Genomic DNA, 13,994 nt, shown 5'->3' with positions numbered 1-13,994 from the left:
TACCATGAGCAATCTTTGGGGTTCGTCCAGAAAGGACGACGGCGACAACACCAATGTTGAAGACGCCAACAGTTCGGCGCGGGGGTCACAGGACCATGACCGGGTCGCCGCCAATGAGCACACCAGATTGCTTCCCAACAGAGTTGAAAGCACGACGTATCTCAGCCCAGACGACCCAGCGGTACGGTAATCCCTGTAAAATTTCCCAATGGAAATGGGATGAAGACAAGACCATTACTATCATTAGTAGGAGAACCGCGATCTGACCAAGCAATCCCGTCTCATTTAGGTATCCCCGTACAACCTCTGGTCCGTCCGCATCGTCCGATGGATCACCATCTTGCTCACTCTAATCACCTTCGTCTGGTGGATCCTCCAGCTGGTCGGCGAGTTCGTGACGCCGCCGGGCTTCCACACCCGCGGCTCGGGCTTCTTCGCCTTCAGCTACGCCAGCGTCGCCCTGGCCAACCTGCTTTTCACCCTGGTCTTCTTCGCCATCCCCTCCAAGGCGGTGCGCATCCTCAGCGTCGTCATGGGCGCGTTTCTGTTGATTCAGACAGTCTTGCTGTTGGCGGTGGAGAAGACCCGGCACGAGGAGGGATGGGTTGGCATGGTCTCGGTGCTCTGTAAGTACCTAGGTGACCCATGTACTTCTGATCGCTCTGGATGGTTTCGAAGGATTCCAGTTGGACAGCGACGGCGTGGCTAACGCTTGACTTACAGGGGCTTTCTTAATTGCTGTATGGGTGTTGGCTACAGACCGCCTGGTGCTTTGGGGCAGGCATGAGGAGGAGGAGCGGCTTACTGGCCGCGCAGAGACGCGGCGTAGCCTGGGAGAATGGTCTGCGGTCCTCATTTCGACACTTGCCATGATAATCCTAACTGTGGTTCTGTTCTTAACCACTTGCACCCTCGTACTCCGGGCTCTCGACGCTGGCCTCGCCCCTCCCGGGAACCAATACTGGGTCGACGGTGACAAGTACCAGCTTCATATTTACTGCCACGGTGACCAAACAGACTCCAAGGGCACCAAACTGCCAACAGTACTTCTCGAGGCCGGAGAGGGCACGGTTGAGGATGGGCTGTGGCAGTTCGCTGATAATGCCGTGCACAATGGCTCTATCAGCAGATACTGTTTTGTCGACCGACCAGGCTTTGGCTGGGTAAGTTGAACTCATCTAGGTATACAGGAGGCATCGCATACTAATTGCAATGTGTAGAGTGATACCGCACCATCGCCACTATCTGCTGGTATGGCGGTCGAAGCTGTTAGTGAAGCTTTGGCTCGAGCCGGGGAAGAGGGGCCTTGGGGTAAGACGATTCCACCAATCCTATGGTTTCCGCAGCCAACTAACCAAACCTTGGAAACAGTTTTGCTCAGTGCTGGTATTGGTTCAATATATTCACGCATCTTCTCTTCTCGCAACGGGGAGGAGATCAAGGGCCTCTTGATGATAGACCCCTTGCACGAGGACCTCCTGTACCGATTCGGCGCACCCGGCAGGGGATTCTTCCTCTGGCTCCAAGGCATTCTCAGCCCACTTGGTCTAGACCGAATCCCGGGCGCGCTGTTCAAGGGCCGGAACAAGGAGGATCGGGTCTGGGGCAAGTCGGCCTACCAGACGGGAAAGTTTGTCTTCGCGAAGCTGCAGGAAAACCTGGTGGCCGATACCCTGACCAAGCGCGACGTGTCCAGCAGCAGCGCCATCCAGGTCAAGGACACGCCCCTCGTTGTCATTAGTTCCGGCGAAAAGATGCGGCGCGACGACGCCTGGGAGGAAGCCCAGCGGGATATGACGGGGCTCACGCACAACCTGAAGCACTGGGACATCGTGAAGCGGGCGCCACATGAGGTGTGGACGACGCTGGAGGGACGCGAGATCATGGAGAAGAGGATGAAACAGATGGTGTATGCGTAGAGGGTCTGAGCCCGAAGAATAGGGACAGATTTGGAATGGAATCTGGAATGGAATCTGGCGTGAGTTTTGTTGCTGTGAGAAGAGGTCACGGTTTGAGGGTTGGAGAAGATTGATATGATACCACACAAGCAAGAGAGAATTGGTTTAAGTCGTTGTTTTATTCAGTTAAGCGAGAGGGATATATGAAGCAAGTCGAATTCAGAATGCATTCAGACATAACATGTTACTTACCTGGCCTGTGAGCCTGTCCTGAGTACTACAGTGTTTGACTGGGTTTAACATTGAATAAGTTGAGTTCAGAGGAGCTGGAAAGAGCTATCAATGCCCCACCCTTGACCAGAGTTGTGGCCCGTTGCTACCATCTGATGCCTGCAGGGATCTTAATTGAAATCCAGTCAAGGCGCGTCACGAACGCGTACTTTTCTAAACTCCAGAGACCAGAGCTTATTTCGCCTCAGAATAGCATCAGCGATCGACCACGTACCCCCCCAGACGCTCGACATAGGAACCACCCTCCCAGAACTGCGTGCGAGCTTCAACGGACTTCGTTCTCCCAAAGCCGCTATAATGGCAAGCTTCTTCGACCTCAAGGCGCGCAAAGCTGCTGCAGCAAACGGGTCGTCAGCACTGAAAGGAGACGACAAGAAGCAGAATACAAGACGGCAACCTTGGGTTGAGAAATAGTGAGTTGGCACTCTACCGCCAAGGAAACTTGCGGTGGCGATACTGATTGTGGCCCTTTGGTGTAGTCGTCCGAAAACTTTAAGCGATGTCACCGCCCAAGATCACACAGTCAATGTCCTCCAGAGGACATTGCAAGCTTCAAATGTACAGTCACGCATGATCAACCTTGCCAAAATTGTGCCAAGACCGTAACTGACAAATGTTGCGTATAGCTTCCCCATATGCTGTTCTACGGACCTCCAGGCACCGGCAAAACATCTACGATCCTCGCGCTGGCGAAAGAGCTTTACGGACCCGAAATGATGAAGTCACGCGTCCTCGAGCTCAACGCCTCCGACGAACGTGGCATCTCCATTGTGCGCGAGAAGGTGAAGGACTTCGCACGAATGCAGCTCACGAACCCGCCTGCCGGTTACAAGAGTCGCTACCCGTGCCCACCCTTCAAGATCATCATCTTGGACGAGGCCGACAGCATGACGCAAGATGCGCAGAGCGCCCTCCGACGCACAATGGAAACCTACAGCAAGATCACCCGATTCTGTCTCATCTGCAACTACGTGACACGAATCATCGACCCGTTGGCCTCGCGTTGCAGCAAGTTTCGATTCAAGAGTCTGGACCAGGGCAACGCCAAGAAAAGACTGGAGGAGATCGCCGAAAAGGAGGGCGTGGGCCTCGAGGACGGCGCTGTCGATGCCTTGATCAAATGCAGCGAGGGGGATCTCCGAAAGGCTATTACGTATCTGCAGAGCGCCGCGAGGCTTGTCGGCGCGATCGAGAAGGACCAGGACGACGGCGAGGGCGGCGACGATGCCATGGATGTGGACCGTAAGACGGTCTCTGTGGCAATCGTACAAGATATCGCCGGTGTGATACCCGAGGACACCATCGTATCACTCCAGAAAGCCATGCAACCGCGATCCGCAGGTGCTACATACCAGGCCGTAGCGAAGGTCGTTGAAGATATGGTGGCGGATGGCTGGAGTGCCACCCAAGTAGTAACGCAGGTAAGGCACATACGTACGGTTGCTACATGAATCTACCATCCCAAATGCTAACACCATGCCCTCTCTAGCTCTACCACTCCGTACTCCAGGATGAGACAATACCAGACTTACAGAAGAACAAGATCACATTGGTGTTCTCCGAGGTGGACAAGCGGCTGCTTGATGGTGCTGACGAGCATCTTTCGATACTAGATCTCTCTCTGCGAATCTCCAACATTATGAGTGGAAAGGGCTGAAAGCGTGTGGACACGGTGAAGTGATATTGCACGACCTGAAATGCGGACAAGCCAGCTTTCTGGCGTTATGATACAGGGTTAACAGAAGTCTCAAGGAAGATGGTTGTGTGCAAATAGAAGATAGTTTGGGCTGTTATCAGCTCGATTTGAGGATACAGCTACCGACTGTCGCAGAATACTCCTTCCTCAATGCATTTCTAGTACAGTAGTCTGTTCGTGCAGTCATTCATCATACCGTTCATCTCTAAGTATACATTAAGTCAAGCTTGTGAAGAGTTTGGTCACTAGAAATCTATTCGTTGATGGCCCCTAGATTTCCGTCCAGAACCGACCATATGCTTTTTGGTGCCCTCTTCTGCTCCTCCCTCCTCTCGTGCCTTTATCTCAATTGCCCTCTTCGCCGGGCTCTTAAAAGTCTGCGCAGCTTCCACAGCAGCAGCGTCCTGGTCTTGCCCGGCCCGCTGCTGCACCTCTCCCACGTCGATCATCAGCAGCTTGCAGACCTCGTCGATGGCGCCGCGGGCCTCGTCAATGGAGAGCATGCCCTCCTCGACCTTCTCGGCTACCATCTCGAGGGTGGCAATCTTGGCCGAGTCGGCGGCGTAGATCCAGGGCTCGACCTGCTTCGCGACGCCTAGCTTGGACACACGCGTCGCCTCGCCGAAGCTGAGGTTGCGTCGCGCGGGGGACTTGTTGCGGTTCTGGGCGGGGTATTTGGGCAGCAGCTGGCTCTCTTGGGTCAGGTGCTCGAGGGCCAGCTTGGCGTCTTCCTGCTGCTTTGCCAGGCTTGTGTTGATGTGCGTTTTCTCCTCGATCGCGGCTTTCTGCTCGCGGGACAGGGCTTGGATCTTTTCCAGATAGGGGGTAAGCAGGTAGGCGTAAGGTGGTGGTATCATTGTCGTAGTTGATGAATCAAGTCCAGCTTCTTGCTGCCTGTTTTCGGCCCCTGATGCCGTAGTAGGTTCATCCGAGTCGGAGGGCTTCACGCTGTCGCGCTTGGCCATGAGAGCTATGATTTCTTTGCGAAGCTCCACGTGGCGCTGATACTGCCCCTGAATACCGGCCAAGCGAGTGTCTAGATCAACCATCCCGCTTCCTTGGCTGGGGGCTTTCGGCAGCGTCCCACCGACTGCGTCCGCGTTGTCATCACCGGCCTTGATCAGCTGTGATTCTATCCAGTTGATCAAGGTGGTCTTGACGGCGTTGAGGGCGTGCAATTTGGCATCGGGGCTGAGGGACTTCGGATCTATTGGATCGCGAGCCTGTGCGGCTTCGTATTCTTGCTCAACCTTCCGAGCTACCAACTTGTTCCGCAGCACCGTTTTCTTGAGTTTTTGAAGGTGGCCCTGGAGTTCTGATTCCGTCACCTCGTCGTGACTCATAGTAAAGCCGTCGATTAGCTCCTGGGGGACTCCTGGCAGCGGCTTGCAATCCTTGTACATGATTTCCGGGTCCAGGAAATCTGGTGTACCAGCAGGCTGTTCCTCCAGCTGTTCCATATGCTTCTGAGCAATGTCCAGCTTCTCAGACCGTTGCCGGAGTTCAGCTACCTCGAGGTGCAGGTCCAGAAGACTTTGGCTGCTGCTGATCCCGGAGTCCCTTCCGCCATGATGATCACGCCTTTTGAGCGGTGCCGCTACCGGTATACTACGCAGCTCGTCATGCGCTTGGGCGAACTCGAGGCGCGCCTTCAGGTTCCGCCTCACGGCTTCCACGTAGCGCCTCTGCAGGACCTGGAGATGTCCTGACTCTGACGAGACCTCGATCGTGTCCGGGTCCACCAACGACAGCGGCGCATTGATCTGGTCCTCGCCGAGGCTCTGCCCGAGCTGCACCGCCATCAACCGCCGGATCATCAGAACCTCGTCGCGAGGTCTTATGCGGTTCTCCAGGCCATCGATGAGCTTTTGTCTTAATCGTTCATCTTTTTCGTCCTCCATGTCTGGCGATGTAGGCCTGGGATAGACTGGCAAGTGAGATAAGACTCGCACTGCTTGACCGCAAGTCTGAGATTGGCGTTTCAAGGGTAATAAGGCACTGTAAGACACCAGACTCTACTACAAAACCCGGTTGCAACCAATCTGAGAGTTTTGATATACAGAATGATACAAACCCTTCAAGATACGGACGGCATCCGACTTCCCAGGAACCTTTTGGGGAAGAAGCATTGCCTGATTCAACAACACCGTGAGTGACGGGCCAATCAACTGCTAGCGCGGGGAGCTGTGGCGGTGTGGCTTGGCTGAGGCGGTAGCTGGCAGTTGCAGCGCTCGAGCTCGCGACGTGAACCCAAAAAGTTTTGAAGGACGGGAAGCTCTTAAGGTTAGACACGGACTAGGTAGACGACCATTGCAAAGTGGACATACCCTCCGTTAATTCTAGGCATCATCAACGCAAAATTGAGTCAACACCCTCGACTTGACTCATCATTCGAACCAATCGTACCTACATCTTAATACTCGGGCTTGGCTATTTGATCACAACATCGCCGGGGACCTCAGATGCCATCCACCTAGAGCGCGCAGAGAAGAGGGCGTCGCCTCACACCAACTACCAAACGACTGCCGCGGCAGAGTCCTACCAACAAGTGACGACCTCGGGCTCTATTTTACGAATCAGTGATCCTGATAGATTGAAATTCCAGCCCCGTTGCCGAGGAATTACCAGAATAAACCGACAAAATGGGGGACAACCACGCGCGAGATGTCTCGCAATACAAGTACTCGGCCATGTCCAACCTGGTTCTCCAGGCGGATCGCCGTTTTGTCACGCGTCGTACCGATGAGGCTACTGGCGACCCCGAATCGCTTGCTGGGCGTCTTCGTATCGGCGATATGGGCGCTAATGTAGGCCGGGATGCTGCGCCGAAGCCGAAGAAGGGCCCTCAGGTCGAGAGAGGCAGCGCGCAAGAAGGCCAGGACATCCTAGCTCGAGAACAGCGCAAAAGAAAGGCGGAACAGACGAGAGGTGTGGGCATCTTGGGCCAGTCAGATCTGCTCGTCGAAGGACTCAGGTACCGGCCGCGCACTCCCACGACAAGGGCGACATTCGAACTCATCCTCAACGTTGTCGCGACAAATCTCGGCGATGTCTCCCACGAAATCGTTCTCAGTGCAGCGGACGCGGTGCTGGAGTACCTCAAGGACGAGGACATGAAGGATTTCGACAAGAAAAAGGAAGTCGACGACCTGTTAGGCGCAACACTGAACCCCAAGCAGTTCAACGAATTGGTCAACCTGGGTAAGAAGATTACCGACTACGACGCCCAGGATGACGACGAGATGGATACCGGCGCTGGGGCCGGAGACGACGACGCGGACATCGACGATCGTCAAGGTGTAGCAGTCGTCTTCGACGACGAAGACGAGGACGAGGATGCCGCGATTCTGAATGAAGTCCGCGACGAGTCGACAGATGACGAGGCTGGCCCTGAAGACGACGAGGAAGAGTTATCTGGTGCGCAGGATCGGGCTCTGACCGGCGAAGCAGACGATGAGGGCCAGATCGTTGATGGAGACGAGATGGTGCTCGACTCGGGTCCGTCGGCCAGCAAAACGAGCGAAGAGTCAAAGGGCAAAAACTACATACCTGCACGCGACATCGATGCCTACTGGTTACAGAGAGAGATCGGAAAGCTGTATCCTGATGCGCACATCCAACACGACAAGACTACACAGGCGTTACATATGCTGTCCGGCGAACCTGACGAGCCAGGCGGAGAGGACAAGCAACTCCGAGAAATCGAAAACGACTTGATGGAGCTCTTCGACTACGAACACCACGAGGTTGTCCAAAAGCTTATCGAGAACCGTGAGAAGGTGGTTTGGCTCACACGCCTTGCTCGAGCTGAAAACGACGAGGAACGCGGAGTGGTCGAACGCGAGATGGCGTCAGAAGGCGCCCGGTGGATTCTGGACGAGCTCAGGGGCAAGAAGGCGGCGGCAAGCCAGAAGAAAATCGAGATCAAGATGGACATTGACAAGGACTCCTCTCTTGCAGACGCAGCTGCCCCTAAAACCGAACAGACCGAAGGCGGACTCGTTGGTGGCTTGCAGCCAAAGAAACTCATCCATTTGGAGAATCTCGTCTTCGAGCAGGGCAACCACTTGATGACCAACCCCAAAGTCCGTTTACCTGAAGGTTCGACGAAGCGCACGTTCAAGGGCTACGAGGAAATCCATGTACCTCCGCCGAAGAAGCGCAACGACCCCTCTGACCAGCTTATCCCTATCACCGATATGCCTGAATGGTCGCGACTCCCTTTCAGTTCGTCGGGTGCCAAGTCTTTGAACCGAATCCAGTCAAAATGCTATCCTTCCGCATTTCAAGATGATGGCAACATGCTTATCTGCGCCCCGACAGGAAGTGGAAAGACTAACGTTGCTATGCTAACAATCCTGCGAGAGATTGGAAAACATCGCAACCCGGAGACGGGCGAGATTGATTTGGATTCATTCAAAATTGTTTACATTGCCCCCCTGAAGGCCCTGGTCCAGGAGCAAGTCGGCAATTTTGGAAAGAGACTTGCAGAGTACGGCATGACAGTTGCCGAGTTGACGGGCGATCGCCAGCTCACTAAACAGCAAATCGCCGAGACACAAATCATCGTTACTACCCCGGAGAAATGGGATGTGATCACGAGAAAAGCAACTGATCTGAGCTATACCAATCTTGTCCGCCTCATAATTATTGACGAGATCCATCTTCTGCACGATGATCGTGGCCCAGTCCTGGAAAGTATCGTCAGTAGGACGATAAGGAGGACGGAGCAGACTGGCGACCCGGTCCGTATTGTCGGTCTCTCTGCAACCCTGCCCAACTATCGAGATGTCGCTAGCTTTTTGCGAGTCGATGTTACGAAGGACATGTTCCATTTCGACGGTTCATACCGACCTTGCCCCCTGAGGCAGGAGTTCATCGGCGTTACAGACAGGAAAGCTATCAAGCAGCTTAAAACGATGAACGACATCACCTACAACAAGGTCATTGAGCATGTGGGAACTCACAAGAACCAAATGCTTATCTTCGTCCACTCCCGAAAGGAGACTGCAAAGACAGCACGCTACGTTCGCGACAAGGCCCTTGAAATGGAAACCATCAACCAGATTATGAAACATGATTCTGGTTCACGAGAGGTTGTCAAGGATATCGCCGAGAATGCCACGGACAAGGACGTGCAGGATTTGCTGCCGTACGGCTTCGGCATCCATCACGCCGGTATGAGCCGCGCAGACCGACAAGATGTCGAGGTGCTCTTCGAGAAGGGTTTCATCCAGGTGCTTGTCTGTACGGCCACGCTTGCCTGGGGTGTGAACCTGCCGGCCCATACAGTCATCATCAAGGGCACGCAAGTATATTCCCCGGAGAAGGGTAGCTGGGTCGAGTTGAGCCCGCAAGACGTTTTGCAGATGCTTGGACGTGCCGGACGACCCCAGTACGACACGTATGGTGAGGGTATTATCATCACGTCGCAGAATGAGATGCAATACTACCTGTCGCTGCTCAACCAGCAATTGCCTATTGAAAGTCAATTCGCAAGCCGACTTGTCGATAACCTGAACGCAGAAATTGTCCTGGGCAATGTCAGGAGCCGGGACGAAGGTGTCGAGTGGCTTGGCTACACGTATCTATTCGTGAGAATGCTTCGGTCACCAGGCCTGTACAGCGTCGGTGCCGATTACGAGGACGACGATGCTTTGGAACAGAAGCGTGTAGACCTCATTCATTCGGCTGCCGCAGTGTTGAAGAAAGCCGGCCTCGTCGCCTACGACGAAAAGACTGGCAAATTGAAGGGTACAGAGCTGGGAAGGATCGCTTCTCACTATTACATCACCCACGGGTCCATGGACACCTACAACAAGCTCATCCAGCCCTCCATTACGACGATCGAGCTCTTCCGCGTATTTGCGCTGAGTGCCGAGTTCAAGTATATCCCCGTCAGACAAGACGAGAAGCTCGAGCTGGCCAAGCTACTCGGTAGAGTGCCTATACCCGTCAAGGAAAGCATCGAGGAGCCGCATGCGAAGATAAACGTTCTTCTCCAAGCGTATATCTCTAGGCTGAAGCTTGACGGTCTCGCTCTTATGGCTGATATGGTATACGTGACACAGTCGGCAGGCCGAATCCTCCGCGCAATCTTTGAGATCACTCTTCAAAAGGGCTGGGCTAGCGTTTGCAAGACTGCGCTGGACCTTTGCAAGATGGCTGAGAAGCGCATGTGGCCGACGATGACGCCGCTGCGACAGTTCCCCCTGAAGCCTGCCGAGCGCGGTATCGTTACCAAGGCTGAAAGAGTAGATGTGCCTTGGAGCAGTTACTTTGACATTGACCCCCCTCGCATGGGACAGCTTCTTGGGATGCCGAAAGAAGGGCGGAGAGTTTGTGATCTCGTCTCGAAGTTCCCCCGGGTCGAAGTCCAAGCCCAAGCACAGCCTATGACACGCTCCATGCTCAGAGTTGAGCTTAGTATAACGCCCAATTTCGAATGGGATGACGCCCTGCATGGTGCGGCCGAGGGCTTCTGGATAATGGTTGAAGACTGCGATGGCGAGGACATCCTCTTCCATGACCAGTTTATTCTCCGAAAAGATTATGCTATGGCAGAGTCCAACGAGCACCTCATTGAGTTCACTGTGCCAATCACGGACCCGATGCCGCCCAATTACTTCATCTCAGTAGTCTCGGACCGGTGGATGCACTCAGAGACGCGGCTACCGATCTCCTTCCAGAAATTGATCTTGCCAGAGAAATTCCCCCCTCACACACAGCTGTTGGATCTCCAGCCTTTGGCCCCATCTGCTCTGAAGGCTAAGGACTATGCAGCGATATATCAGGATTGGGAATACTTCAACAAGATCCAAACGCAGACTTTCAATACTCTCTACACGACCGATGACAACGCCTTCATCGGCGCACCCACCGGCAGTGGTAAGACTGTGTGTGCCGAGTTTGCCCTGTTGAGGCACTGGGCCAAACCCGAGTATGGTCGTGCGGTCTACATTGCACCATTCCAGGAGCAGGTAGATGTTCGCCACGCAGACTGGGAGAAGCGCCTTGGCTCTGTACGGGGCGGTAAGGATATTGTCAAGCTCACCGGAGAGACTGCTACAGACCTCAAACTCCTCGAGAAGGGAGACCTGATTCTTGCCACTCCGACGCAATGGGATGTCTTGTCACGTCAATGGCAACGCCGCAAGAACATAATGACAGTAGAGCTCTTCATTGCGGACGAACTCCACTTGCTGGGTGGACAGAATGGTTACATTTACGAGATCATTGTGTCTCGTATGCATTACATTCGCTCTCAGATCGAGGAGATGAGCCTTCGTATCATCGGCCTTAGCGTGTCCCTGGCCAATGCCCGAGATATTGGCGAGTGGGTTGATGCAAAGAAGAAGGACATCTACAACTTCAGCCCTCATGCCCGACCTCTCCCTCTCGAACTGCGCATCCAGTCCTACTCGATCCCCCATTTCCCCTCTCTGATGCTTGCCATGGCCAAGCCGGCTTATCTGGCCATCACCGAAACATCCCCTGACAAGCCAGCTATGGTCTTCGTTTCCAGCCGGAAGCAAACCAGGTTTACGGCGCGCGATATTCTTGCGGCATGCTTGGCCGATGAGAACGAGGACAGGTTCTTACGGGTAGGCTTGGATCAGCTCCGCCCAATCTTGGAGCGTGTCCACGAGGAAGCCTTGGCTGAAGCGATGTCTCATGGTGTTGGCTACTACCACGAAGCCCTCAGCCAGAGCGACAAGAGGATTGTCAAGCACCTTTACAATCAAGGAGCCATTCAAGTTATTGTGGCGTCTCGCGACGTGTGCTGGGAGCTCGACTGTACTGCGCACCTCGTCGTTGTCATGGGAACTCAGTACTACGAAGGACGTGAGCACCGGTACCTTGACTACCCCCTCAGTGAAGTCCTCCAGATGTTTGGCAAGGCCCTCCAGCCCGCAGATGGCCGTGTTCGTGGTGTCCTGATGGTCCCTGGGACCAAGAGGGAGTACTACAAGAAGTTCCTCAACGAGGCTCTGCCAGTCGAGTCGCATCTGCACAACTTCGTCCACGATGCTTTCGTTACGGAAGTTAGCACTAAGATGATCGAGTCCGCTGAAGACGCCATTAACTGGACAACTTTCACCTACTTTTACCGGCGACTGCTTGCTAATCCCAGCTACTACAGCTTGACCAGCGCCACCAACGATGGCCTCAATGATTATCTGTCCGACCTCGTCGTGACGACGCTCAATGAACTCACGGAGTCCAAGATTATCGACTTTGATGAAGATGACGGATCTGTGGCCCCTCAGAATGCGGCCATGATCGCAGCCTACTACAACATCTCATACATCACGATGCAGACGTTCTTGCTGTCCCTGAGTGCGAAGACTAAGCTCAAGGGTATTCTTGAGATTGTGACCTCGGCCACCGAGTTTGAGTCCATCCAAATCAGGCGTCACGAAGAAAGCCTTCTGCGACGCATCTACGACAGAGTACCCGTCAAGATGTCTGAGCCAGTCTACGACTCGCCTCACTTCAAGGCATTCATCCTTTTGCAGGCCCATTTCTCCCGTATGCAGCTCCCGATCGACCTGGCTAAGGATCAAGAGATGATCATCTCCAAGATCCTCAGCCTGTTGAGTGCCACTGTCGATGTCCTGTCCTCCGATGGCCACCTCAATGCCATGTTTGCCATGGAGATGTCGCAGATGAGTGTCCAGGCTCTTTGGGACCGAGACAGCCCCCTGAAGCAGATTCCTCACTTCACCCCCGAGGTAGTGAAAGTGGCGAACGAGTTCGGGTACGTACCAAGACCTCTTTCAACTGACACTGATGCCGAAGCTAACGCCATGCGCTACAGAATCAAGGATATCTTTGACTTCATGGAGGCCATGAACCCCGAGGAGAATTCCGACTACGCTACACTGATTCAACGCCTCGGTTTTTCGCAGCCGCAGTTGGCCCAAGCAGCAAACTTCACGAATACCAAGTATCCCGATATCACTCTCAACTTTGAGGTTCTGGACGAGGAGAATATCCGCGCCAACGAGCCCGCGTACCTCAATGTACAGATCGAGCGCGAGGTGGAGGAGGATGAGGAAGTCGATACTACAGTGCACGCACCCTTCTACCCCACTAAGAAGATGGAGAATTGGTGGCTGGTTGTGGGCGAGGAGAGCTCCAAGACCCTACTGGCTATCAAGCGCGTAACGATTGGCCAGCAGCTCAAGGTCCGCCTCGAGTATACGGTTCCTACGGCTGGCAAGCACGATCTGAAGCTGTTCCTCATGAGCGACAGCTACATTGGTGTCGACCAAGAGCCAACTTTCTCCATCACCGCAGGAGAAGGCATGGACATCGATGAGGACGAAGACGAGGACGAGGACGATGAGGAGTAGAGGCTTTCACCAACAGCGCACTTGTGACGCGTGTGAAGGTGGGGATCAATTTATATTTTTGTATGATGAGCTTACTGTACTGAAATAGCTAGAAGAGAATGGCATTTGGAACAATAGTAAGATACCCATGTGTTCAAAAAAGGGGGAGCGGCCCTTGTTGACTATTCGTGTTTTCGTCTCCGAACGATGGTGTCGGCGGATGGATGTGGTGAAGTGGGCTACATGACGCCATGCGGATGGAGTCAGCTTGGCGATGGTGCTGCCTGCCTACAGGGGCGGCCCGAGGCGGTAGGCTGCAGGGAGGTGGCAACGGGCCAGGACAGCAAAGTGAATGTATCCGACACTCGAGTGCGAAGGCTGGACAGTGCTGCCCATGTTGAAGCTGGTACGAAACTCAGATTGCTGGGGCCGGCCCAGTGAGGATGGCTGGGGATGCTGGGCGTCGCCGGAGCTGGAGGAGGCATGAGATGAACATGCCGTTGGATGGGCGATGGGAATTGTTGGTGGGCTTGAAGGCAGCTGTGTTGTCTTGAGAAAGATTGCGGGTATGCTGGGTGCTGCTTGTCGCCCTGGCCATGTTGGGGTGTTACCAGATATGTGTGTATTCTAGCTATGGGGTGGTTTTGCTGATGGAGGAGGTGGTGGTTTGGTTTCTCCTGCCTGCCTGCCTGCCTGCCTGCCTGCCTGCCATTGATCCATCTCTCCCGCCACACGTACACAGACAGACAGACAACCACAAACCCGGCCAGG

General features: G+C 54.2%; 4 protein-coding genes across 4 annotated transcripts; 3 read left to right on the top strand and 1 right to left on the bottom strand.

Annotated features, from left to right (window-relative positions):
- Positions 1 to 4: 4 nt before the first annotated feature.
- On the top strand, positions 5 to 1,919 carry PG985_006627 (uncharacterized protein; the record flags this gene model as incomplete). Its single annotated transcript, XM_066826396.1, has 5 exons — positions 5 to 181; positions 290 to 626; positions 724 to 1,163; positions 1,221 to 1,311; positions 1,372 to 1,919. 5 exons carry the CDS (start codon positions 5 to 7, stop codon positions 1,917 to 1,919), a joined length of 1,593 nt encoding a protein of 530 aa, XP_066686003.1.
- Positions 1,920 to 2,824: 905 nt separating this feature from the next.
- Positions 2,825 to 3,846, top strand: PG985_006626 (activator 1 41 kDa subunit; the record flags this gene model as incomplete). Its single annotated transcript, XM_066826395.1, has 2 exons — positions 2,825 to 3,610; positions 3,679 to 3,846. The coding sequence occupies 2 exons, from the start codon at positions 2,825 to 2,827 to the stop codon at positions 3,844 to 3,846; spliced, it is 954 nt and encodes a 317-aa protein (XP_066686002.1).
- A 284-nt stretch (positions 3,847 to 4,130) lies between these two features.
- Positions 4,131 to 5,786, bottom strand: PG985_006625 (uncharacterized protein; the record flags this gene model as incomplete). Its single annotated transcript, XM_066826394.1, has 1 exon — positions 4,131 to 5,786. One exon carries the CDS (start codon positions 5,784 to 5,786, stop codon positions 4,131 to 4,133), a length of 1,656 nt encoding a protein of 551 aa, XP_066686001.1.
- A 741-nt stretch (positions 5,787 to 6,527) lies between these two features.
- PG985_006624 (uncharacterized protein) lies at positions 6,528 to 13,244 on the top strand (the record flags this gene model as incomplete). The annotated part of the gene is made up of 1 exon (XM_066826393.1): positions 6,528 to 13,244. The coding sequence occupies one exon, from the start codon at positions 6,528 to 6,530 to the stop codon at positions 13,242 to 13,244; it is 6,717 nt and encodes a 2,238-aa protein (XP_066686000.1).
- Between the last annotated feature and the right edge of the window lie 750 nt (positions 13,245 to 13,994).

This window comes from Apiospora marii, assembly GCF_038362585.1.
Source record: "Apiospora marii strain CBS 49790 chromosome Unknown utg000004l_segment0_segment0, whole genome shotgun sequence".
Taxonomy (NCBI): domain Eukaryota; kingdom Fungi; phylum Ascomycota; class Sordariomycetes; order Amphisphaeriales; family Apiosporaceae; genus Apiospora; species Apiospora marii.
This window is presented reverse-complemented; position numbering and strand designations above follow the sequence as displayed.